The sequence below is a fragment of the Callithrix jacchus genome, chromosome 8 (assembly GCF_049354715.1).
Source record: "Callithrix jacchus isolate 240 chromosome 8, calJac240_pri, whole genome shotgun sequence".
Lineage (NCBI taxonomy): Eukaryota > Metazoa > Chordata > Mammalia > Primates > Cebidae > Callithrix > Callithrix jacchus.
Window position 1 is genome coordinate 85,460,052 of NC_133509.1, and position 27,124 is coordinate 85,487,175.

The following is a 27,124-nucleotide window of genomic DNA, read 5'->3' on the forward strand; positions in this document are numbered from 1 at the left end:
GGTGGCGGTGGTGGCGGCGGCTCGGGATGGAAGCGCAGGACTGTCAGGCGGCCGCGATGCCCGAGCCGCCCAGGCCCCCTGCCCGCGACTGCTTGGCCGGCTGGTGGGACATGGTCGAGCGCAACCTGCGGTGAGTTCGCGCCAGGTCCACCAGTGGCAGGGTCCCGACGGCTCGGGCTGCGAGGGGATGGGGCAGCGGGCGAAGGTGCGGCGGAGGCGGTAACCAGCTTTGCCGACCCGAGCCGGAGGACCTACACGGTGACTCCCGGGGGACTTTGGCGGCCCGCTGCGAACTCTAGGACTCTGGTTGCCTTTGGTATCCTCAGCCTCAATCCCAACCTGGACCAGCGAGACTCTTGGATTTGGTATTTTTCAGGAAGTTATAATTTTGGGGGCGTCCGAAATACAGATGTCAGGGAGATGGTTGGATTTCTATACCAATCTCTATTATCTGACCATTTTGCTCACTTACAGGATGGATCTGAATGACACTAGTAATAGTGACAATAGTAATATATGTTGTAATCTTCGATGGCATCCTCTCAGGACAAGGGCCTATCTGTGTAGGTGGAAAAGGATCAGAAAATCCCTGCCTAGCACCCTGAGTGTGAACTCCCTGGCATGCATTTAAAGAACACACCTCCACTATGCTAAAGATGTGTATCGTATGTTGAAACCATAACTTGGCATTACCTGTGCCAAGTTCTTACATTGTTTAAATCTGAAATGTCTGTATATCAGCGGGTGTTTCTGGTTTTTGTTTGTTTTCTTCCTCCCATGGATGCTCGTTGTAAACAGTAACCTTAAATTACCTGAATCCACCAGCAACATGTTGGCGGTCTTGTTTGCCCTGAAACCAGGTATTGGTTGGAGATCCTGGACACAGGGCAAATGGGCATTTCATTTAGTTTTGTTGGTGTGGAAAGATATTGGCATTTTTGTTTCCCTCATTCTATTCCTTTTGTTTAATTTGTGCTGATTATAAAATATCCAAAAATTGGGGCCGGGTGCAGGGGCCCATGCCTGAAAAAACCCAGCACTTCGGGAGGCAAAGGCAGACGGATCACGAAGTCAGGAGACGGAGACTGTCCTGGCTAACACGGTGAAACCCCGTCTCCACTAAAAATACAAAATGTTAGCCAAGCATGGTGGCACGCGCCTGTAGTCCCAGCTAGTCGGGAGGCTAAGGCAGGAGAATCACTTGAACCAGGGAGACAGAGGTTTCAGTGAGCCAAGATGGTGCCACTGCACTCAAACTTGGGTGATGGAGAAAGACTCCGTTTAAAAAAAAAATTCAAAAATCACATCTAGACACAGGAGACCTCACTTTGGAGTGCCTAGAGTGATGTGACAAACAGCAATCTTCCTTCCTTCCTCCCTCCCTCCCTCCCTCCCTTCCTTCCTTCCTTCCTTCCCTCCCTTTTCTTTCTTTCTTTCTTTTTCTTTCCTTCTTTCATTCCTTCTTTCTTTCTTTCCTTTTCTTTCTTTCACAGGATCTCACTCTGTTGCCCAGCCTGGAGTGCAGTGGCACAATCTTGGTTCATTTCCAGGGCTCAAGCGATCCTCCCACCTCAGTCCCAATAGCTGGGACTACAGGCACCTGCCAACACGCTGGGCTAATTTTTAAATTTTGTGTAGATATGGGTTTTCACTACATTGCCCAGGCTGGTCTCAAACTCCTGGAGCTCACAGATTCCACCTGCCTTGGCACCCCAAAGTGTTAGGATTACAGGTGTGAGCCACTGCACCTGGACTGTTTTCTCTTCTACTTTTTTTTAATTCTTGGTAGCTCTGTAGGGGCTCATTCATTGCCTTCCAGCTCTGTGTTGGATATGAACACCCGGCAGAATGTCCTGATGGCACGTGTCAAGCTGCACATCAACAGGACTTCTCTCCCAGATATGGTGATTCTGGGAACATTGCCCTCTAATGCCTCTCACTTTCATGATCTCCATGGAATTGATGGCTGATTATTTAACATTTATTTGACAGTAAAGGGAGTTTATTAGGAAGAGAATCGAAGTTTCACTTCACTTGTAGAGAACAACCCACTTTGTTGATAATGGAGTGGGAGATGGGGAGTTGGGGACCATCTATTACTTGCATTGCTAATTAGTGAAAAAAGTCTCCAGAGACACTTCCTGAAAGAATAAAATACCAGTGCATGTCTTAATCTGAGCAGAAGAATATTGGTCTAATGTAAGATGTGCTGAGGCTGAGGCCCCGACTCACTTCCACCATCCCAAGTCCTCTTTGATTCTTGGAGCGGGGCTCATTCAGATGAGCAAATCTTCATGAAGGGCTTGCCATGCCCCTGGCCCTGATCATAATCAGCTCTGGAACTGGTGGGATGTGTTGTGAGACACAAGAAGAACATTTTGTCATATGATTTTTTTTCCAGTGGCTATTTTTTTTAATGCCTTAGTGATCTAGTTATTTATTTTACAAGTTTTAAAAATCAAATCCAGTTGCTGCTTAAGGTGTATGGGCCCAGGTGTAAGTCTCCACCTTACAACTGGTTTTCTTTAAATTAGAAAACTGAAAAGCATACTCCAGAAAGAAGTTGGGGGAAACCAAAGCTTTATTTTCCTCCTCATTTCCCTCTATTTCATCCCAAGTCATTATGATCCTAGATAGTGCTCGGAAAGTGTCCATGAGTGGGCTGGTAGATGTATTCATTCTTCCCACAGTGTTGGTTCTTTATTATCTCTTGGGCACTATTCACATCTTGGCCATACAGCAGTAAATAAAACAGACAAAAGTCCTTGCTCTGTGGAGCTCACATGGATTCATTTGGAATAGTAAGTAAAAAAAGAAGGCCCTTCTTCTTTTCCCCAAAGCTACCAATAAATGTTGCTTCCTTCTCCCTTTCAAAAGGAATGCACTTTTTTTCCATTTTCAAACTATTCATCAATACATATGTACTGAGCTCAGCCCTGGGCTAGACAGAATGAAGTGTAAAGGAAGTGTTCTATGCCATGTTGTTCTTGTCCTCTGTGGCCTGATGGAGTTGGGAAGACAGGGCTTATAATGTGAAAGCCATCAGCGAACAATTCAAGGCCAGCAGAGGCCCCGTTATTATTTGTGGGAGACGAGACAAGAGAGGAAAAGTCATCATGGAACAATCTCTCCAGAGAGACTTTGACAAAAAAGAGATACTTCTGTGGGTGTGAAAGGTTGGGAGGGTGTCTCCTGGTGCTTGGTGACCAATACGTGTCAGTTGAATGAATTGGCACATAGGTTGAAGGAACATGCCTTAAAATTTGGAATAGTAAATGCAGTTAGATTTGGGCTTCCCGAAGTTGGTTTGCAGAAACCTCTGAGCCTGAGTGATTCACTGTAGCAGCTCAGATTCCACCAGCTTTCACCAGTAAGAATCATCCAGTTAGGTTCTGAGGCCCCCGTGGGACGCTGTGTGTTTACAGCTGCAGCTGATCAAAGGGCAAATGAAAGAGCGCCAAAGCACCAAGGTGGCCGTTTGATGTGGCTGTCCGTTAGCTTAGATTGGGCTGAAACGGCATCCTCCACTCAAATAAGGTCTATTAGCCACTGGTGACTTTTGATCCCCTACTGATCTAGGAGAAGTCAAATTGACAACCACCTAGTTAAAAGAAGCTGCTTTGCATTATTGATGCTCTGAGGATCTGGTCACTGTGTTCTCTGCCCGCAGTGCATCTCAGGGAAGTGCCTCGAGCTATTTGAGAGAAGGGTTCTGTATGAATTATTCCTTAAAAACAGACACACATTTCCCTCTACTGCCTCTGCTTCCCAAGCAGACCTTCAAAACATAACTTAGCGGGAGACTACCCTGCCTACCTTCAAAAGACAGCTTAGCGGGAGACTAACAGGCAGGGTGGCAGTGAGTGCCAGGAGCTTAGGGGGAAGCCAGCAGAAGCCAGAGGCTGGAATGAAGCATACATAGTTCAGCCTTGTGTTCAGTTATGTCCATTTGGCCTTGATCTGTGACTCAAAGTGGCTTCTCTGGGTTTTGATTTTTTATCTCTAAAATCAGAACAACAATGTTCTCTCCTTCCTGCTGCCTTCGTGGCGGGGGTGGTGGGGTGCTATTTTAAAGTATTACGAAACATTTTTGTTTCTTTCTTGCTGATTTTATGAGTAGGCAATTGCCCGTGTATGATGTATTTGAAGAGCTAGCCATTAGTCTTAGCCCACATCTTTTCCACTTCTTGCAGAACTGCTGGAAATTCATCAGAAATTCATTATTTTCTCCCTTCATGCCTCTTCCGAACACATATAAGTGCTCTGATTTTTAAAGTTATACTTTAGGTGTAATTTTTTTTATTTTTTAGAGATCTTTCTTTGATGACTTTGTTATCAGAGGGCTCCTGAGAACACAGGAGCAGCAGGGAGGAAAGGAGAAAGGACGTGACCCCGAGAGGGCTGAGATGCGGAAGGGAATCTAAAAGCAAGACTGTCTATGAGCAGAATTTTGCCAGAGGCCAGCCTGGTTCCTGGGGTTCATTTCTGCTCACCTGGATGTCACCAGGACTATGGGATCAGACAGAGCAGGTTATGTGTGGCTCTGCCATTCTTTGGCTTGTGATCTTGGAAAGAGTAGTTAACTTTCCAGTCTCATTTGCAAAGCAAAGGTAATGATTACCTTCCAAAAATGCCTTCAGTCTAGCAGAGGAATCAGGGCAGGGGGAAACAATTTGTCAAAAATGCTTTCAGTCTCTCAATCTTATTATTTGGCTACATTAAACAGTCTTAACAATGACCTCTCAAACATGGAAAGGGACTTATTTAATGGATAATGTGAGCAAAAACTGGAATGCAGTACTGTAGGGCCCCACAGGGTCATGGGGTGTTCCTTATGTGGTGCTGAGGTGCAGGATCTGAGAATTAAAGAGATAGGACACTGAAAAACTGGTGAAGAGCAGCTGGACTCGGGTGGCCATGCAACCTATGAGTGGAGATCAGCGAGAGTCCCAAATGCCCGGAAGCATCTGTATTTATTAGATACAAGCAGGGAGCAGGGTCGTGAGGTCATTATCTATAGGCTTAGTAATAGGGCATACATAATCATGTGAGTCACAAGCAAAGGGGCCACCCCATTATGTCACCTGGGCAGAGAGGTGGGCTGTGTGCAGCAGGGGGCCGTGCTGTGAGCAGTAGAGGATCGTGTACAGAAAAGGGGTCCACCCCCATTAGATCACCGAGGCAAGGAGGCGGGCTGTGTGCAACAGGTGTCATGCGCAACACTTCTTATCTGGGGGCTGGAGACTTCAAAGGATTTCTAATAGAAGGATACTGTAAGCCAGTGCAGTGGGAGCTGACAGACTTGTGCTCTTCTCTTAAGGTATTTATGGGAGGATGATTAGAGCTAGCACAGAAGCGAGAAAAGACTGACAGGGTGTACAGCTGCGGTGACTGGTCACACCAGAGGGGTTCTTCTCCCTCGGTTATTTCCAGGATCTCAGAACTGAGGCTTACTTTCCACAGGAAAGATACTACAACTCCTTTGTCAGGAGGAGAGGCCCTTGCTCCAAGCTTGCCATACAGCGTATGCCCTTTCAGGCAGGGTCACCATCGCCTGGATCTTTGGTTCTTGTCCTGGTCTGGCTGTTTTCCTATGTACTGCTTCTGTTCTGTGACTGCTCTAGGCATTCCTCCTACTACAGGCTACTATGAGTGATTCTATAAATCAGCACTAAATGTGTCAGTACAGCTCCGACTACAATACCTATATGATTAGATAGAAAGATTATATAGAACTAAGTATGCTAGATATAAGTATTAAGTATGATTATATAAGCTAGATATATGTAAGTAGTAAGTTATAGTTCAGGTATTAATTCTATAAACTAATATATGATTATATATAAAGGATTGTATAACGGAAATAGTTGTGTAATAACACTATAAGATATTCTTCAGGCACTAATTGTGCCTGGGGTCTGGACACTTCTTCCTCAGTGCCCATGGGAGGTGTTACCCACACTGGAAGCAGGAGATGATGACCTTGACCTCCTGCATTCCTATCTCTCTAAGACCCTCACAAGAGAGGCAACTTGAGACAGAGGTGTCCTTAGTGACCCCTTATGGACAAACTGTCACTTGTGTGCTGACAGCTCCTGATTGGGTGGTTTGTGTCACAGGGAACAGTAGCATACGCAAGATGTGTGTGTGCCCATCCCACTCCCTGAGCAGGCTGCAGCCCTGTGCCTCATGGGTCCCTCTCTTCAGGGATCTCATCTCAGAAGTGGGGTCTTCTCACACTGGCTCATTTCTTCCAGAATAGAGAGGATCTAAGGATTATTCTCTCCCTGACTGAGACTAATGATAATGAAGCTAACACACAGAGTGCAGAATTGTGATATATGTTAAAAACTGCGGTGACTGTTAAACTGTCTGAATCCTGTTTACTGGTGACTTTGGGGTCCATCCCCAGCCTTCTATGGGGCTATAGTAAGGGACCAAACCTGGCTGTGGTGCAAACATTGTCCCTTCTCCTGTCCCTGTCATGCCCTGACTTTTTCAGCTACTGGTTGGGGCCCTGCCTTATTACTCTCCTTACCTGGTTTCCCCTTAGTGCCAGTCTTGACCTGCCCTGTAGATAATTCCATGTCATTGTGTAAAAGATTTTGCTTAAATGCCAAGTGACCTGGAATTCCCAGTGTTAGTCTCTGAAATTTGGGGGCAGGTCACCTGAGATCAGGAGTTCGAGACCAACTTGGCCAATATGGTAAAACCCTGTCTCTACTAAAAATACGAAAATTAGCTGGGCCTGATGGTGGGCGCATGTAGTCCCAGCTACTTGGGAGGCTGAGGCAGGAGAATTGCTTGAACCCGGGAGGCAGAGATTGCAATGAGCTGAGATTGCACCATAGCATTCCAGCCTGGTCAACAACAGCAAAACTCCTTTTCAAAAAAAAAAAAAAAAAAAAAAGAAAGAAGAAGAAGAGAAAGAAAAATACAAACCAAGACAAAAGAATTAATTTTGAAAACCTCGTGTGTTTCCTAATGTCTTGCAGATCTTTTCCACACTCCTGTTCAACGCTTGGAAGAAAAATTGCTGCTCTGTATGACAGCTTTACTAGTAAATCCTTAAAAGAACATGTTTTCCCTCCTCTGATAGACATGCTAATTTATTTCAATTTTTGTAAGTATGGACCTTCCATAAATTTGCCTACATGATTTTTCCTAAATAAAGACCTCACTGCCCTTAAAGTTGGGATGTAATGAACAGCATGTCAGCTGTAAAATTGTGGCTAGACTGAAATGGTCTAAAACTTATTTAATGTTGACTTTGAAGTCTAGCAGGAATCCTTGCAAACTGCTAGGAGTGAAGAGAGATGCATGGGCTTGTGGGTGGGGTTTCAATTCCAGAGCTGACTGCAAATTAATTGGTTGTTAATATGGATACCTAACTGCTTACTGTATTCTCTGCCTTTCTTCTTATCTGCATCCCTTAAAGATGAGAGAGAGGGCGGGGAGAGAGAGAGAGAGAATGAGAGAGAGAGAGATTGAAACAGGGAGAGAGAATGGTACTGATGTAAGAAATCTTTTTTTCCTGTTTTTTTTTTCCTCTACTGAATTATGTGTTAGTCAGTGTAACACAGTCCTTCTAGTTCTTACCTGCTTGCCACCTGGTTTGTGTGAAATCTGGATGTTTCTTGCCTTTTGGCTGATGATTAGTTTCACTGAAGTAGCAGAATACTTTTCTTTTAGGCTTTTTTACCTTCTTAGGGGAATGGTCTCCTCTGCTTTTAGCTGCAGACAAGGATAAGGATTGAGTAACTCTGTTTCTCTAATATGAGGTACCACACTGATGCTACTTTAAAATCCAGCTTTTAGATTTTGGTTTTCTGCCCCTCTTCAGCAGGCTAGTCCTAGTTGATAAAATAAAATACTCTGCTAGGAGTTTAGTGTAGTAGCTTGCAACTTAGAAGCCTATTAACCTATGTAGGCTAATTCTTTTCTTTGATTGTAATTAAAAGGCATGGGGTTTGATTTTTGGAGTTGATAATGATTTATACTTTCCAGTCAAAGCCCCGTTTCTTGTGGATTTAAAGAAACCAGAGTTAAAGATTCCTCACACGGTGAACTTCTACCTGACAGTTGAACCTGGGGTGATGCTAGGGATCTGGTGAGTGCATGGATGGGACACTGGGTTGCTTGATGGGGCAGGTTTTCCTGTTAGAAGGGTACAGAGGAGCAGTGCTTTGTTACCTGCCCATGGAGAGGTGGGTGCTCCTGGAAGTATCTGAAGGCTGTTTCATACAGCTTCCTCTTCTGTTGATTTGCTTGATTTTGCTTTCTAAGAATTTTGATTTGGAATACAGACTTTTAGATGTTGCCCTTAGCTTCTGATCTCACCTGCCCCTTCTGCCGTATTCCACACCACCCTTGCCTTCATGCCTTCAACTCCAGACACCTGCCCTCCCAGGACATGCTCTGTCCTCAGGCTTCCTTCTATTTCTCAGCTCTCTGCTTTCTTTCTTCTAACTGCCTACTCATCTACCGAATTTCACTTGAGTTGGTAGTTTTGAAGAACGCCTTTCCTTACTGCCCATTTTAGCTATGTGCTGTCGTGGTCACCTGGGCTTGTTCCTTTTGACAACTATTACCACTGTCATGAAATAAATGTTTCTGTGGGCTTGGCATGGTGGCTCACGCCTGGAATTCCAACACTTTGGGAGGCCCGGGCAGGCAGATCACGAGGTCAGGAGTTTGAGACCAGCCTGACCAACGTGGTGAAATCCCATCTCTACTAAAAATATAAAAATTAGCTGGGCATGGTGTTGGGTGCCTGTGGTCCTAGCTACTCAGGAGGCTGAGGCAGGATAATAACTTGAACCTGGGAGGGGGAGGTTGCAGTGAGCCAAGATCATTCCATTGCACCTCAGTCTGGGCAATAGAGTGAGATTCTGTCTCAAAAAAAGAAAAAAAAAGGTGGGGGGACTGCCTCTGTGCATGGGGACATGCGGTAGGACAGTAGTAGTTCTCATTATAAGACACTTTGTGGTGTTAGATTTTTATTTTTACCATGTGCATATAAAAAATTAAAAAAAATTAAAATATATGTGTATGTATATTATATGATATACATATATATAATATATATATATATATATATATATATATAAAATAAGGAGAGTTTCAGCCTTTGCAAGGATGGAGAATTCCTCTCTCTACATCTGTTTAAACCTCCCTTGCTCTTCAGGCATACAGTCCCCAGCTGCCGGGCGGAAGATGCCAAGGGGAAGGACCGTGGCTGGTATGAAGCAGCCCTTCGCGATGGGAACCCAATTATCGTTTACCTTCATGGCAGTGCAGAACACAGGTCAGTGGCTCTGCTTACATTTTTTTTTTTTTTCTTTTAAGAGATTGAGAGCATTTCAGCCCCACGGGGGAATGAAGAAGGACAGAGCTCTGTTTTTAACTCTGTAGGCATGCCTTCACATATTTCTTTTCCTTTGTTGAAATCTGAGGGTGTTCTGGCAATAAGCTTCACTTAAAAAGATTATTCTATATGTAGAATAATGTGGATCCCTAACTGAGAAGGAGAAAATAATAACTCTTCCAAAACTTGGATGTTGATTTCAAAGAAAGGGATGATTCCTTTGCTCCCTAAGAGTGTCTGGAATGATGGGTTGAACCCATGAATGACAGGAAAGGGAATAGGTATGCATTATGGGGAAGGAAGAGCCATTTCTACATCAGTGACTTTTCAGAACACTGCAGCGAAGAGTCCCTTGTTCAGCTTTAATGTTACTAACCGAAAATATGACTCCTTACAGAGGTTACATGGAATTCTGACCACAGGTACTGGGGACCTTCTGACTAATTCTAATCTAGAATATTTAGGCCTCAGCCCATTCTCTGTAGTCCCAAACTCCCTTTGTAACAAAGAACATCTCCCATGAGCCTGGCTCTCCTTTGATGTGCTGTCAGAGCCTTTCTGGGCCTGTATAATTATACTGGGTGATGATCATCAGCTGTGACTGTGCCCCTTCAGCTTGGGGCAGGGGCAATGTGCCTGGGAAACCCACAGATCTCCTCCATGCTGAGGAGCACCTGCCTGTGACTCCCTTCCTCCCTGTGACTCCCTTCCTCCCTGTGACTCCCTTCCTCCCTGTCTTTTTCTGGCAGCTGATGGCTTTCTCAAGACTTGCCTTTGCTCAAGGCGCTTTCTTGATTTGTCCATTTTAGAGCCACATTTATTGCAATTTCCTGTGAAACCCAGCATTTTCAACACAGTTTAACTTTGTATTGATTGTGTAAACTTGGGCATGATGTTACAATATACTTATTTAAAGGACCATGTGGACCACACAGGGTGCCTGTCTTTCTGTGTAAATCTGCAAGTGGCTCAATGATCTCAGATTTCCTGGCTCTGGGGTTAGATACAGCTTACTTTTGCTCTCTGTCCAGAAGGGTCAGCTTTCTATCAGCTGTCCTGAGCTGCAAGTAGTGAGTACCAGATAGTACTCTCCACAAATGGGAGATTACAGGGAACCGGGAGGCATAAAAAACAGTGGCTCTAGACTTGAGATCCATGGAAGCCTCAGAGGTCCCATGAACTCCTCTCCACAATTGTACATAAAATTTGAAGTATGGATACATTTTTTTTTTCTTTGGAAATGGGTCCATAGCCTTAACTAGATTGTTCAGTTGACTATATGTCAAAAGGCTCCATGACCTATAAGTTTAAGAAACTTGGCTCTAAGACAAAATGCAAATAAATGGCTTTTAAGGGTTCTCTGAGTTTTGATGAGTAGTTTCCAGAGCTTGAGGGGTGAGGGAGGAAAGAATAGGCAGAGCACAGAGGATTTTTAGGAAGGTGGAAATCTTCTGGATGATACCACAATGTCATTCTACATCTATCAAAACCCATAGAATATGCAACACCAAGAGTAAACACTAATGTAAACTAGGCAATTTGGATGGTAATAATGTATCCATGTAGGTTAATGATTGTAATAAATGTACCATTGTGGTGCTTGGAATGTTGATAGAGGGAAGGTCCTGTGTGAGGACAGGGGTTATGTGGGAACTCTGTATTTTGTGCTCAGTTTTGCTGTGAACCTAAAACTCTTTTAAAAAATAAATTTGATTAATTTCTAAAAAAAAACAGGAAACATTGAAGAAGACCATCATGCTTCTTCCTGAAAATACAGGTCCAATCTCATTCCAACAAATATTACAGCAGACGTCTCAGTCACAATAAAGACTACAACTACTAACTTCTTAATCACAAACTTAAAATAACAACTACAATAAAATTAAATTTAAAAATTCTGGAAAGGACCTTGTATTTCATCATAATAAAATCGAATTTGTGGCTGCATTAGCATTGTGACATAATAAAAAAATTCTCTGTCTTGTGAATTATCTCTGATGCTCTTGTATTAGTGTGGTTAATAGGAAGTAGATTATTTTGGGAAAGAAATGGTTTGGCGCCTCTGGGGCTGTGAGCCTTTCTCCTTCACTTTGTCTTGCACTTAATGACAGAGTGGACAGGATTTAGGCAAGTCTTAGTTTAGAACAGCTTGATGACATTGTCCCTTGTTCTGAAAGTCACTTTCTGGAGGCTATTTTCCTTTAGCTTCTAAGAGTATTATTAGAAATAAGTTTCACTGTGTAGAAACAAAAAAAGGTGGATTATCAGCAGTTCATCAAATGCTTATATTGAGAAGCGATACAAAGATCTGGGCATCCAGCTCTCACTGAGAGGAACACCGGCCCAGTGGGGAGCCATCGATCACTCACCCTGACACATCTGAGCAGGCTCTGACACCAAAAAGCATTTCCTTCTTCTAGTTATTTATTCCTCCAACCCAAAAGAGAAAGGCATGAGATCAGATACTAGCAGCACCAGAGTGATTTTTATTGAATCTGTCATCATCATTCCTAATTCTTGTTTTTTTTTTTAAACCTTCACAGGGCAGCTTCTCACAGACTCAGGCTGGTAAAGGTATGTCTGAAGACACTGCAAAGCACCCGTTTCATAAGTCCTCGTCCATCCTGTTCAAGTCATAATATTTTCCCCAGGACCTCAGCATGGTTGTCTTTTGAGAGGTCTACAGGGTACTGGTCAGGGTGGGTTGTGGTGTCTGGGGCTCAAAGTCCCCAGTGGACTTCTGCTGCTGCACTGACCTTAGAGAATCAAAAGCGAAGTGAAGGTCGGGCGTGGTGGCTCACACCTGTAATCCCACCCAGCACTTTGGGAGGCCAAGGCGGGCGGATCACGAGGTCAAGAGATAGAGACCGTCCTGGCCATGGTGAAACCCTGTCTCTACTAAAAATACAAAAATTAGCTGGGCTTGGTGGCACGCGCCTGGGTCCCAGCTACTCGGGAGGCCGAGGCGGAAGAATCGCTTGAACTCAGGCGGAGGTTGCAGTGAGCCGAGATTGCGCCACTGCACTCCAGCCTGGCGACAGAGTCCGTGTCAAAAAAAAAAAAAAGCGAAGTGAGTTTCTCTGTCCCCAGATACCTTCATGAACTTACCAACTGCATTGCCAAATGGAGGTAAAGATGTTTTTATTTGCTTTCTCTGAGGACTGGGGAATGGGTTGAGAGGGCTTTTCTTTTTTTTTAAGACTTGGTCCCCAGGCTGGAGTGCAGTGGCACAATCTTTGCTCACTCCAACCTCCAAGGCTCAAGTGATTCTCCTGCCTCAGCCTCCCGAGTAGCTGGGATTACAGGAGCCCACCACTTTGCCCAACTAATTTTGTATTTTTTAGTAGAGACAGGGTTTCACCATGTTGGCCAGGCTGATCTCAAACTTGTGACCTCAGGTGATCCACCCGCCTCAGCCTCTCAAAGTGCTGGGATTACAGCAAGAGCCACCTCACCTGGCTGACATTTTTATTTGCTTTCTCTGAGGGCTGGGGTATGGGTTGAGAGAGTATTATTATTATTATTATTATTATTATTATTATTTGAGACAGAGTCTTGCCCTGTTGCCCAGCTGGAATACAATGGCGCGATCTCGGCTCACTGCAACCTCCGCCTCCCGGGTTCAAGCGATTCTCCTGCCTCAGCCTCCCAAGTAGCTGGGACTACAGGCATCTGCCACCACACCAGGGTAATTTTTTTGTATCTTTAATACACATGGGTTTTCACCATGTTGGCCAGGCTGGTCTCGAATGCCTGACCTCGTGATCCACCCACCTTGGCCTCCCAAATTGCTGGGATTACAGGCATGAGTCACTGCGCCTGGCTGAGAGAATATTATTAAGGTACAAAATGATCACTTCTTTTGAAAGAAGCAACCTTTTTCGTTTCTAGTGGTTATAGGTTAAAGACACAGACTATCTGCTTGTAAAAGTCTGGGTGCAGGGGCTCATGCCTGTAATGCGAATGCTTTGGGAGACTGAGACCAGGGTCTCAATGTAATGAGACCCTGTCTTTACAAAAAAATTAAAAAATTAGCTGGATATGGTGGTACATGCCCGCAGTTCCAGCTACTCAGGAGGCTGAGGCAAGAGGATTGTTTGAGTCTGGAAGTTTGAGGCTTCAATGAGCTGGGATTGTGCCACCACACTGCAGCCTGAAGGACAGAGTGAGAAGACCCTGACTTAAAAAAAAGTCTTTGAAACCCTGGCTTCAGCCCCATGTAAGGCTTTGTGGAGTAGCATGTGCCCACACTTGCTCTCGTCACTCCCTGCTGCATGACTCTGGTTTACTGGGACAGCCCCTGTATTTCTAGGTGTGCAGAAGATGGCAGGGTTTCCACTTAGCCCTATCTGCCTCAGAAATGGTTGAGCAAGCTGCTTCTTTATCCTCTTCCACCCTCTGCTTAGGTAATCTCTGCTGCAGGTTGCTGGCTGTTGACCATGAGGACTTGGTCTCTCCCCCACCTGCTGGCTCCCACCTCATAGTTCTTTTCTGATCAAACAATATGACTGCCCCAGAATCCTTGCAGTACCAGTATCTCCAGTGCTTTCTTCATCCTCCCTCCCTTGTGCAGACAGGAAGCTCCTCTACTGTCCCCTCCCCTCATCCCTTCATCACTGCCTTCTCAGAGCCAATGCCTGTGGAGTGGTGGCTGGGCGAGTGGGGTTGGGGAGTGGGGTAGCTGTGAGTAGTGTTGCCTGGGAGGGCCGTGTTTATTCATTTTTAGGTTTGCTTTTCCCTCTACACCCTGCCCTTTGCATTCCCCATGTGAAACAGTGAAGCTGATGTCCATGAGAATGTGCGTGCTTTTCCCCTCCCACTCAGAGCTGTCTCAATGTTCCCAGAAAGAAGAGCTGTAGGTGTGAAGTGCAGCCAGGTGATCCTTGTGGTAGTTAGGATGGGTGGGGAAGGAGAGCATCTGGTATGGCAGGGCTTTGCCCCCAGGCAGACTGTGGGCGTCAAGTGTCAAGTGCTGCTGTCATCATTGCCCAACAGGACCAAACTTCTTAGCCCTTCATTTCCTCCTCTGAATAGGTGATTTCTTTTAAAAAATAAATTTTCATTATTAAATTTTCATTCATTCATATATTCATCACTGCAACAGACTAGTACAGCTATTTTCATTGATTTGCATTCCCACCTAGTTTTAATTTCTCCTTATAAAAAGCTTTTGTTACTATGATTGTATCTCTATGTAATTTTATGTTGTGCTCTTTTACTTAACACTATTTTACAGACATTCTTCCATATTCTCAGTCGTCATAATTAACCAGTTTAAAGCTGTATCATTCTCCATTGTATTTATAAGCAATTGTCTACTTAACTGTTCCACTGCTGTAGGATATAAGATTTTTTTTCTCCCTGCCTTTGTTTTAAATAGTATTGTTTCAGAAAACTATAAGCATCTTGATTTTTTTTCTTTCACATCTTTTTTTCCTAGAGAGGAATTCTTAGGAGTAGGATTTGTTGCTGTTATTCTTTTTTTTTTTTTTTTTTTTTGAGACAGAGTCTTGCTCTGTCGCCAGGTAGCAGGCTGGAGTGAAGTGACACTATCTCGGCTCACTGCAACCTCCGCCTCCCGGATTCGAGCAATTCTCCTGCCTCAGCCTCCCAAGTAGCTGGGACTACAGGCGTGCACCACCACGCCCAGCTAATTTTTGTATTTTTTAGTAGAGACTATCCTGTTGACCAGGATAGTCTCAATCTCTTGACTTCGTGATCTGCCCGCCTTGGCCTCCCAAAGTGCTGGGATTACAGGTGTGAGCCACCATGCCCGGCCATTGCTATTGTTCTTGGGTTGTATTGCTAGGCGGTCCTTCAACACATGCTGCAACTCACATGGATATTCCCATTTTCCTGGATGCTTAGCCGCCATGTGTCTTGGCTAACTTATTTGGGGGGAATGTAACAGATTTTTTTTTTTCCCCTGGGGCATGTTGTCCAGGCAATGTAACAGATATTTAAAAGTTATATTTAGTTCTTCATCATTAGTCCAATTTGTATTTACAAGTTCCTAATGAGGTTTTGCCACCCATGTCTAAAATGCAGTGGGAGAAGCACAGTATTTGGACAGAGGCAGACCCAGGAGTGAATCTTGGTTCTAGTTGTAGCTAGTTGGGCAATCTTAAATAAGTTACTTAAACTCTGCAAGGCTCAGTTTATCTGTAAAACGGGGATAATATCTACTGTACAGTACAGTTTTGAGAATTAAATAAAGTTTGACAAGTGTCTGTACAGTAAAATTCTGTCCTTTTTAATCTCTCTTTTCTTTATCATTGTATTTTTTTCTGAGACAGAGTCTCTGTCACCCAGACTGGACTGCAGTGGTGTGATCTTGGTTGCTTACTGCAATCTTGGCCTCCTAGGTTCAAGTGATTCTCCTGCCTCAGCCTCCTGAGTAGCTAGGATTACAGGCACATGTAACTCTACATGAAATACAACAATCATTGTATTTCATTTCATGTAAAATTATGTTTTCATAGTCTTTCTTTACCTACTAGAAGCTTGGCAGGGGTCTCATATATTAGAGTGATCTCCCTATTATTGATTGAAATTAACTCTTTATTCATATTTAATATAAATAGCTTCCCCTTTTTGATTGCCTCTACAACTTGCTTAGAGTTCTTATTCTCAAGAAAATTTTTAAAGAAGACATTCATAGACCTAAAAGTGACTATTATTGTTTCTCACTTTTCAGAATAATATTTACATATGTAAATGTTAAATAACTTGGCCAAGGTCACATAGCAGGCAAGTGCCAGAGCCAGCGTGACACCCCGGCTATGTGACCCTGCTCAGCCTCCTGCTTTCCATCTCTCCCACTGAGCCTTGACTTTGCAAGTCGGAAGTCAAACACTAGATTTCAAAAATACATCTTTCCCCAGCTATTAAACGAGTGTGTATGCTTTGAACATACAGATACCTAGAGCACCCTAACTTTAGAGAGTTTCTGACAGTGCAACAAACTTTCTTTTTTAACTTCATTTAATATAAAATAGTAGCTATTTTTCTAGGTTCTACAGTTAAAAATAAATACTAATGAACAAGTTAAAATTACCTTTGAAGTAGACCTCCTTGTGATGTGATATGAATGGCTATAGGGATGAGAAGTCTTTTCTGTTTACATCTTCTAATTAAAGTGATAACAGCTCCTTTGTTACCTAGGTGCTGAGTGATGGTGGCTTTCATGTCTTGTCTGTTGACTACAGAGGTATGTGTTAAGGATGGCGTACAGAGATTTTTCAACAAGCAGAGGGCCTCTGATGACCCCTCATTTTGAAGGCAGTGACACTGTTTGCCTTTTCTTGCTACCAGGATTCGGGGACTCTACGGGTAAGCCCACAGAGGAGGGTCTGACTGTGGATGCTATTTGTGTCTATGAGTGGACCAAGACAAGAAGTGGCATCACTCCTGTGTGTCTCTGGGGCCACTCCCTGGGTACAGGGTAAGTGAGTTCTGCAGATGTGTCTGTAGGCAGGTCCTTGAGGCTTTAGTGTCCTATCAAAGGCAGCAGCCAGTAGTGGAAGGAGCACTGACCCAGGAGACAGGGACCCTTTGCTGATCGCTTTCACACTCCAGAAGACCTTGTCATCTTAGTATGCTGTCTGTAAAACAACAGAGGGTCCCTTCAGCTTTATGGTTATCTTTTACACTGAAGTCCAAGTCTTTCTGAGGGTTTTAAAGAAAAGGATCCTTGGCCCAGTGGGGTGGCTCACACTTGTAATTCTAGCCCTTTCGGAGGCTGAGGTGGGTAGATCACTTGAGGCCAGGGGTTCAAGACCAGCCTGGCCAACATGGCAAAACCCCATCTCTACTAAAAATACCAAAAATTAGCTGGGCTTGGTGGCACATGCCTGTCATCCCAGCTACTCAGGAAGCTAAGGCAGGAGAATCACTTGAGCCCGGGGAGGCAGAGGTTGCATTGAGCCGAGATTGTGCCAGTGCACTCCAGCCTGGGTGACCTAGAGAGACTCTGTCTCAAACAACAACAACAACAACAACAAAAACAAAAACAACAAAAAAAGAAAGAACGAAAGAAAGAAAGAGAGAAAAAGATCTTTAATTTAGGGCCTGTGGAACCCTCTGAAATAGTGTGCAAATGTCCTGTCTTTATGCATTTTTCTAACCAGAGAGCCCAGAGCTTTTATCAGATGCTCATACCAGAAGTTGTGTTTTATACTGTTAAGTTATTGCTTCACGTATGTACTAATTTTCATTGCTTTACAGAGTTGCAACGAATGCTGCAAAAGTGTTAGAAGAAAAAGGTAATATATTATGCTTAGGTGGTATAATTTCCCATCTCTTGGCTTGAGATGGGAAAGTGAAAACTGTCAAGAGACTATGAACATAGCTGACACCTAAAGCATCCCCACTTTAGATGGTTTCTGGCAGTGCAAACAGGCTTTCTTTTTTATCTCTGTTTAATATAAAATAATAGCTGGTTTTAGGTTCTGCAGTTAAAAATAAATACCTTTGAAAGAATCTTCTTTGTGATATAATATTCATTTAAATTACAGGACAAAAATGCTGCATTATTAAATGATATGCAGAATTGGCTCTTTGCAGCCCTTCTTAGTCATATTTATGTCAGTGTTTCTCAAAGTGATCTGAGAACTGTTTGTATCAGAATCTTCGATCCTAGCTGATTTGAAGAGTTAGAACTTCTGTGAACAGGGTAATTTTTCAAAAATCAAAATTAGAGTTTACTCCATGTATAGAGATGCTATATAAATGTAAATATTCATTACCCTAATGCCATACAATTAAAAAATTCCAGTCAATTATCTGCTTGTGTGTGTGCGTGTGTTTTGCTTATCATTGTATTTCGAGTTATTTTTGATTATGGGCTACACATAGTTTATGAAAAATCATAGAAATTATTTGAAACTTGAAGTGATATTATCTTCTTCCAGCTATAATTTACTCTTCTCCTGAAAGTCAGTTACGGTAGGGACAGATTACCTTAGTTCAATTAGAGATTGAGCTGATCTGAAGCTGGCCTTCAGTTGTTATGATGGCTGGTGTATTCCCAGTTCCTATTACTCCTAGGTGTAGTTCTCTGAGGGCACAACCAAAAGCCTGAGAAATGTACTAGGGTCCTTTTTCTTGTGAGATCCTGAACTCTAATTTTGGTCGTTTGGATTTTGTGAGATGCTGAAAGTTTTGTCTCATTTCTGATCCTCTCAGCCACCACTATTGCTTTCAACTGCGTTGAGGGAAAAGGCAGCTCAAACTCTCTGGACTTCTTTCTTTTGTTATTGCTTCTGTAATTTCTCACTGACCAGTAGCCCTCATATCCATTCAAACATATGTGTATACATATACGGTGACCCACCACACCTTTTCCAATTGTTCTCAGAGGGAGCGTTGAGCTAAACAACCTAGTCAATCTCTGACACATTCTTAGCAATGTGCTGCAGAACACTGTCTTCCTGTAGTACTCCGCTTTCTTAAGTTATTCAAGCTGAGAAGAGCTGGTTGTGTTCTTAGAAGAAGGTAGTGGTTTTCTTTTTTTTTTTTTTTTTGAGACAGAGTTTCGCTCTTGTTACCCAGTCTGGAGTGCAATGTAGAGATCTTGGCTCTCTGCAACCTCCACCTCCTGGGTTCAGGCAATTCTCCTGCCTCAGCCTCCTGAGTAGCTGGGATTACAGGCACATGCCACCATACCCAGCTAATTTTTTGTATTTTTAGTAGAGATGGGGTTTCACCATGTTGACCAGGATGGTCTTGATCTCTCGACCTCATGATCCACCCACCTCGGCCTCCCAAAATGCTGGGATTACAGGCTTGAGCCACCGCGCCAGGCCTGAAGGTAGTGGTTTTCAGCTATTATCATGTACACAGAAATCTCTTGGGGAGGGAGGGGAAGGTAGAAGCATGTTAAAATAAACATTCTCAGCCCCCACCCTGGGGAATCTGACTCATAAACATGAAGTGGGGTTCAGTAACTTGCATTATTAATAACCTTCACAACTAATTTTGATGCAGGTAGTTCAAGTACAAGATCTTGAAGACCCCTTATCTAGGAAAGATGGTATTTGAAGAGGGGGATTACTGATTTCTTTCTTTCCTTCTTTAATTTTCAAGGATGCCCAGTTGATGCTATTGTCTTGGAAGCTCCATTTACCAACATGTGGGTTGCAAGTATCAATTATCCCTTGTTAAAGGTGAGACTCTGATTCATCTTCACAAGGTATCAAAGTAGGCTATTTTGATACAGTGTAGGCTATTTCTACACATGTAAGTTTATTAACTGTTTTCCTTTTCTTAAGTAGTTTTATGTTTTGCAGTTATTCTAATCTGAGACAGTTTATTAACCAGTTACCATAAAAGGGAACCTATGGCTTTTGGATTTGATATTTTGTTTATTTTCTTCTAATAATACCTCTTTTATAATTTTGTGGTAGAGTTGCCTTAAGTTTATTATTTATTTTAATTTTAAAGTGAAAACAAACATTTTATACATCATTTTTGAGCCCTATGAATGTCAGCCATACTTCTTTTGTATCTTTATCATAAGAAAGTTTCTAGAGAATTTAAGGAAGCTGCCAAATACTTTTACACAGTATCCCAGATAAAGAAGACAAATTTTCTAAGAAAACTAAGTACAAAGAATCTTATCTTACATAGTATCCCAGATAAAGAAGACAAATTTTCTAAGAAAACTAAGTACAAAGAATTGTGTCACAAGATGCAGTTTAAAAATATCTATTGCGTAGACTATCCTAACTTTATAATCTTATTCTGTGCCTAATGCTCAATTATTTATAGTTGTACATTCGTGTAAATGTTAGCAAATGAGAGGTGGGGAGAAGGAGAGATATATATATAGAGAGAGTGAGCACCTTAGAGGGATACATGACCTCAATTTTAAAATTATTCTGAATTGTTGTTTCATACTGTAAGATATCCTGGAGTATGTTACTCTGTCAATTTTAGGAATCTTTTGTACCATAAACCATTATAGATAGAATTCCATCATAGATGGAATTTCTGGAACTTCTATTTTCAGGAAAAAGTAGCTCATCACTTCCTAGGACAGCCAGTTCACATAACCACATTCTCCTGAAAATGGCTTTACTATCTAAGCTTCAACTAAATATAGAAATCCTCTCTACAATGTAAAATACTGAATGCTGGTAGTTTAAGATATGATAAATAAGACATTTTCAATTGGTTCTAGAAATTGAATATTTATTTTAATATAATATAACCATTAATTGCATATCTATCATATTACTCTAAGTCATTACTAATAAATTCATTCAATTGTAGGTATGTAACGTAAGTCAGATGCAATCTTTTTATTTAGTTTGTTTTTTAAAAAATGTGTTAATGTTGAAATTTAGCAAAATAAGAAAAATACATGATTTAATGAGCAATTATAAACTGAACACCCCGGTAACTATCACCTATGTCAAGAAATTAGCATCACCCACACTCCAGAAGTCTGTATGTTACTTCCCAATCCAGTAAGCCTTATTTTAGACATACACCTTGGCCCTTAGATGTAATTCTTAGATTAATTTTATGATAATCATATCTATGCATTTCTTTATAGTGTTACCATCTGTATATGCATCTCTAAGCAATATTGTTTTGTCTGTGAACTTTATATAAAAGCAAAATTATATGGGATATTTTTTCACCCAACGTTATATTTCTGGGATTTTATTCATCATGTGTAGAGTATAGCTGTAGGTTAGTTATTTTCATTGCTATATACTATTCCATTTTATGTACATACCACAATTTATTGATCTATTTTGCGTTATTACATTTGTATTACTTTCAGTTTAGGGAAATTAATAATATTGTTGTTATGAATGTTCTTGAACCCGTATTCTGTAAACATGTACAAGAATTTCACTGGGGTATACCTTTGGAGTGGAATTGTGGAGTAATAAGATATCCATATGGCCAGCTTTAATAATTACAATGCAATTTTTCCTAAATGACTTTACTACTTTACTCTCTCACCAATTGTGTATGAGAGCTCCAGTTGCTTAAAATCCTTGCCCTTATATTGATATATCAATATGGTTTTAATTTGCATTTCCCTGATAACCAGTGAGGTTGGGTAACTTTTAACATGTTTATTAGCCATTTGGATATCATCTCTTGTGAGATACTTCTTGTTCATGTCTTTTGCCCATTTTTTAGGTGGATTGTATTACTTTTTTTTTTTTTTTTGAGAGAGTCTTGCTCTGTCACCAGGCTGGAGTGCAGTGGTGCAATCTTGACTTACTGCAACCTCCATCTCCCAGGTTCAAGCAATTATCCTGCCTCAACTTCCTGAGTAGCTGGGACTACAGGTGCACACCACCATGCCCAGCTAATTTTTGTATCTTTAGTAGAGACAGGGTTTCACCATGTTGACCAGGATGGTTTCAGTCTCTTGACTTTGAGATTTACCCGCCTCAGCCTCCCAAAGCACTGGAATTACAGGCATGAGCCATCACGCCCAGCCTATATGACTTTTTATGCTGGATGTGAGTCATTAGACAATTATTTGTATTGCACATATATTCTATGATTTTGTTTTGACTTTTCACTTTTTTTTTTGAGATGGAGTCTTACTCTGTCGCCAGTATGGAGCGTAGTGTCATGATCTCGGCTCACTGCATCCTCCACCACTTGGGTTCAAGCGATTCCCCTGCCTCAGCCTCCTGAGTAGCTGGGACTATAGGTGCGCATCACCACACCCAGCTAATTTTTTGTATTTTAGTAGAGACGGGGTTTCACCATGATGGCCAGGATGGTCTCAATCTCCTGACCTCGTGATCCACCCACCACGGTGTTCAAGACCAGTCTTAGGCAACATGGTGAAACTAGAAAAAAATTAAAAAAGTTAGCCAGGTGTAGTGGTAACACCTATAGTCCCAGCTACTATGGAGGCTGAGGTGGGAGGATCGCTTGAGCCCAGGAGTTCGAGGGCTGCAGTGAGTCAGGATCAAGCCACTGCACTCACTCCAGTGTAGGCAACAGAGTGAGACCCCGTCTCAAAATAAACAAACAAATAATATCTGAAATTCAGTCATGCTAAGATGAAAATGATAGACCATAACAAAGTGTACACCAGGAATATTTGCGTAATCAACTCATTTTGTCTTTAGCAAATATTTATCAAAGAACCTTTCTAGTTTCTGAGGATACCACAGGGAATAATAAGAAGAAGAAAGTTGCAGTCTATTTGTCTGTGAAGTTGATGGAGAAACATATAGAGGATAAAAACATAATAAAAAAAATCCAGTAGTGAGAAGTGCTGTGAAAGCACTAAAATAATGTGATGGAGAATGACCGGGGAGGTGGGGGCAAGGTTTGATAGCTGGTTATGGAAAACAGCTCTGAAGAAATAGCATCTGAGCTGAGACGTGCCTGAGATAAAACCAGATGATGGGAAAATCTAGAGATCTCAGGCTGGGATAAAAGCAAAGACAAGGGCCTTGGGCTGGGATCAGGCCTGACATGTTCCAGGGGCAGAAGGCAGCAGAGCCAGGAGGTGGACAGGAAGGGGCTCAGTGATAGGAGATGAGGCTGGGGAGGGAGGCAGGCAGCCGCCAGATTGCACACGGCCTTGGAGGCCCAGGTGACATGTTTGGGTTTAATCCAGTTGCCTTTGGAGAGTGTTGAACCAGAGTGTTATGACCTGATTTGCACATGAAAGCAATCATTCAGGCTTTCCTGTGGGAACTGGATTATGGAAGTGTGAGGGGGAAGCAGGGAGCCACTTGGGATTGCGGCTTGGTATAAGCAAGAGATGAAAGGTGGCATAGGCTGTGATAGTGTGGATGGGGAGAAATGAATGGATTTGGGATACATTTTGGAGGAAGGGTTCAAAGTTTGTGAGAAAGGTGCAATATTGCTCAGGGTTTCCGTCCTTGACTCCTTATTTTCAGTTGGAATGGATATTTCTAGAGCCTATACACTAACTTAAATGTTGACTATGTGAGTCAAAACATTGTAAAAGTGGATTTAGCTAGCATTCTATTTCTTAGGATTTGCTATTAAGCAACAAATTTAGTATGTCTCGAATGAGTGTTGTTGTATCTGGAGTCCTGAGGTCATTGTTAAAATCTAAAATGTCTTTTAAGGCATTGGCATATTAAATCATATTAAAAAATGTATAATGTTCAAAATCTCTAAGATCAATTTTCTATGTTTTGCAAATTTTCATCAGAATTTTTGACTAATCAGTATATTCTGTCTGCCAACTAAACCAGTTATGTTCACAGTAGAAGCAATTTTTAGGTTTTGCATATCACTGCTTCTATATGGAGAAGTAAGAGTTAGTGGTACCATTTGTATTTTTTTTAAAGGAAGTAAAAGCAAAATGTTAACAGTGATGATCTATGATGGCAGGATTATGAGTGCCTTGTTTCTTCCACATTCCTTCCTTTTTTACCAAATTCCCGACATGCATTACTTTCTAAATCCTAAAAGTTCTTTGTTAAGTTTATCATATTTAGAGAGTCACTACTCTCTGTTACCCTGGTTTGTAATGAAAGACTATGTAACAAATGACACAGCTATGGGGCAAATATTAATTCTTTTTTTTAAAATAGATTTACCGGAATATTCCAGGATTTTTACGTACACTTATGGATGCCCTGAGAAAAGACAAAATAGTCTTTCCTAATGATGAAAAGTAAGTAAATGATGAAAAGATGTGCATTATTACCATATCTAAAGGATTTTAGGGGAAACTATCGTGACTTACTTGATGGTAACATTAGACCTTGGAGTGTCATTCTTATTCTTAGAATATGGTTCTGTGGTTCTTAGATGGGCACTAAGATTCAGGTAAAGTATTTATGAATTTTTAGTATTTGCTGTTTTCTTCATATCTAATGCAATGACTTCATCAACTCAGTACTCTCTCTCTGAATTCATAAAGGAAGTTGTATATTTATGGCCTATCAAGACGTTTTAAAGGGCGGGGAACGACAGCGTGTACCTATAATCCAGCATTTTGGGAGGCTGAGGTGAGAGGATAGCTTGAGCTCAGAAGTTTGGAACCAGCTTGGGCAACACAGGGAGACACCATCCCTACCAAAAAATTTAAAAGTTAGCTAGGCATGGGGGAACTTGCCTGTCATCCCAACTACAGGTAGGGCTGAAGTGGGAGGATCACTTGAGCCTCGGAGGTTGGGGTTGCAGTCAGTTGTGATTGTGCCATTGCAGTCCAGCCTGTGCGACAGAGTGACGTCCTGTTAAAAAAAAAAAGACCTTTTAAAGGTTCTCTAGGGTCTAGCTACCATCCAACTTACTAACGTGACAGCAAATCCAATGACTAGAATTTATCTAGTTACCCTGTCACAGTTAGAGAATTTAAGAATGTTTCCAAATATGCAGTTGTTGTGAATACTTTTTTCTATATCAACACACTTGAGAAAATCTAACATTCTCAGAGGTGTCAGTGAGTCACTGATACCCACTGATGGATGGGTATCAGAATTTTGGGGGGGGACAGGGAAACATTGTTTGAGAAAGTAATTGGAGTGGGAGACATGACATTCTTCATGTCATAGCCCTTTTGAATTAACAAACTAGAGGACTGACCAGGAAGCTAATCACACCTGTTCACTGAGTGTCCGTCTTCTACATTTAAGGGGAAAAGTAAACAAATTTCTATAAAGAGGTCTCCGATTCTGTCGTAGTTTTTGTTTTACTGAGGTTTTGAGTTTTGTTTTCTTTTCTAGTCTAAATAAAATATTTCAGATGTTACAAAATAAAGTGGAATAAAGAAGAATATAAGGTTCTTCTAACATTGTACAAAATCAGTGTTTTGGTGTTTTTTTCTTTTAGTATTTCCAAAAAATCACACAAAGTAAATTAAACAGTCAATTAAATTGCACGAGTAAATGGGAGGGAGGGAAACTTACATGGAGAAAAAAAGCTACTAAGTGAACTTTTTAAATGTATGGCATTGTTATGCCTTGGAAGGAAGGAAAGAAATTTCTTGTAATTTAGACAGACCTCATGTTTTGCTAAAGCTTTAATGTGGAAGAGGAGAAATCACAATGTAAAATTCTTTAACTGAATGCTTTTCTTCTACTTGTCCCTAGTGTTAAATTCCTTTCTTCTCCCCTTCTCATCTTACATGGAGAGGATGACAGGACAGTGCCTTTGGAGTATGGAAAAAAGGTAAACGAAGAGCTCAATGCTGACTGAAACATACTTTACTTATTTCACCATTTTATTTTTCATTCAGCCAAACTTTGATTAGAGCCTAAAGGAGGGTCTCTGATGTTACAGGAGATTCACTACACCCCTAAATAGGCTTTACAGGTTTATATAATGAGCATCAGTGTCTTGGCTACTTAGCTCAAAGGAGTGTTTGTGGCAGAGCCTGGCTCCTCATCTGGGTTGTGTGGCGCTGCAAGTGTGGGGTATCCCAGGCTGCTGTGGGAACCTCTGTGTCTAAAATAGAAGATGCAGACATTTTCCTTTCAAATAAACTTCTACTAGAGTGGGTCCATAGCAGTTCCTTGTCATTTTGCAGCGAGGTTCAAGCAGGGAAGGATGAGGTTTTATCAGTATTCTATATTAGCTGAACAGCATTTAGATCGTTAGCTGTAGAGACAGCCAGTTGTGGACATGGAGAGTTCTCATGTCTTTGACTTAATGGAACGAACTCCCCATGTTAGCTTTTAGGGAAATTGGACTAGAAAATTCACAGCTTTGAATGGCCAGCCCTCGAGTCTCTGTCTTTCTGTTTCTTGCAGCTCTATGAAATTGCACATAAAGCATACAGGAACAAAGAGAGGGTCAAGATGGTTATCTTTCCTCCAGGCTTCCAACACAACCTGCTTTGTAAAAGCCCTACACTATTAATAGCCGTAAGGTAAGAGTTGCTTTGCTAAATGTATCTTGCCCTTCAAGGCAATTAGGGCTGCTCTGGCTTCCTTAGCAACACGAAAATGTGTAATATTTTGCTTACTCAGGTAGGGAAAGTGTGTGAGCTGATCCAGGTCCTTTTTCTACAGAGATTTCCTGAGCAAGCAGTGGTCATGAAGTCTTGGAGGAGTGGAAATCTTCAATGAAGACCTCGTCTAAACACCACCTGTGATGTACATTTTTTAATATAAAATTGTACTGGGCTAGTCAGATGAGCCGAAGCCATTGACTTCTCTGCAAATCACTTGCCATTTTAACAACAGAAAACATACATGTTAGGCAGTATGGAATGTTCTTGTTTAGCTTATAATCTACTTTGTAAAACATTTTTCACAATTTGGTAAAATTTACATCCTATCTAAAAATATGTAGTTATCAAACATCCTAGGGATATTTGTGAATAAGGTAGTTGCTATGGTCCGAATATCTGGGCCTGCCCACCAAATTATGTTGAAACCTAACCAACCGCCAATGTGATGGTTATAGGAGGTGGGGCCGAGCTCTCATGAATGAGATTAGTGCCCTAATAAATTATGACCAAAAGAGCTCTTCACCCCTCCTACCATTTGAAGATATAGTGAGAAGGCTTCATCTATGAAGCACAAAGAAGCCTTCATCAGACACTGAATCCAGCCAGTGCCTTGCTCTTGGACTTCCCAGCCCCCACAACTGTGAGAAATAAATTTCTGTTGTTTATCAGCTACCCAGTTTATGCCATTTTGTTTTAGTGGCCCACCGGGACTAAGACTGGTCCTTGGTTTGGACTCAGATGGCAGTGTAAGAAAGTTGCTCCCAGGTAGTTAACTTTTTTTGTATTTTAGTTCATTAAAATGGCATTTAAAAGTTCTAAGCAGTTTT

The 27,124-nt window shown here is 41.9% G+C and overlaps 1 protein-coding gene across 6 annotated transcripts; it reads left to right on the plus strand.

Moving 5' to 3' along the window:
* Positions 1 to 26,969, plus strand: ABHD12B (abhydrolase domain containing 12B). 6 transcript variants are annotated; one of them, XM_078334900.1, is made up of 14 exons: positions 1 to 130; positions 6,996 to 7,123; positions 8,008 to 8,110; positions 9,188 to 9,307; positions 11,911 to 11,941; positions 12,915 to 13,055; positions 16,532 to 16,577; positions 16,682 to 16,811; positions 17,594 to 17,631; positions 19,454 to 19,533; positions 23,932 to 24,014; positions 25,435 to 25,513; positions 26,095 to 26,213; positions 26,356 to 26,969. In XM_078334900.1, the coding sequence occupies exons 1-14, from the start codon at positions 27 to 29 to the stop codon at positions 26,381 to 26,383; spliced, it is 1,230 nt and encodes a 409-aa protein (XP_078191026.1). In that variant the 5' UTR covers positions 1 to 26; the 3' UTR covers positions 26,384 to 26,969. The 6 variants fall into 6 exon arrangements, with proteins under 6 accessions (XP_078191026.1, XP_054095907.2, XP_002753941.1 ...); XM_054239932.2 differs by having other exon boundaries at positions 12,939 to 13,055; XM_002753895.6 differs by lacking the exon at positions 12,915 to 13,055.
* Positions 26,970 to 27,124: the final 155 nt, after the last annotated feature.

Excerpts from the sequence above, each read along its gene's own strand:
- ABHD12B (XM_078334900.1), top strand. The coding sequence starts at position 27 with ATGGAAGCGCAGGACTGTCAGGCGGCCGCGATGCCCGAGCCGCCCAGG. Across the intron at positions 8,111-9,187 it reads GGGGTGATGCTAGGGATCTG|GCATACAGTCCCCAGCTGCC; the intron begins GTGAGTGCATGG and ends CTTGCTCTTCAG. Across the intron at positions 11,942-12,914 it reads ACAGACTCAGGCTGGTAAAG|ACAGAGTCTTGCCCTGTTGC; the intron begins GTATGTCTGAAG and ends TTATTATTTGAG.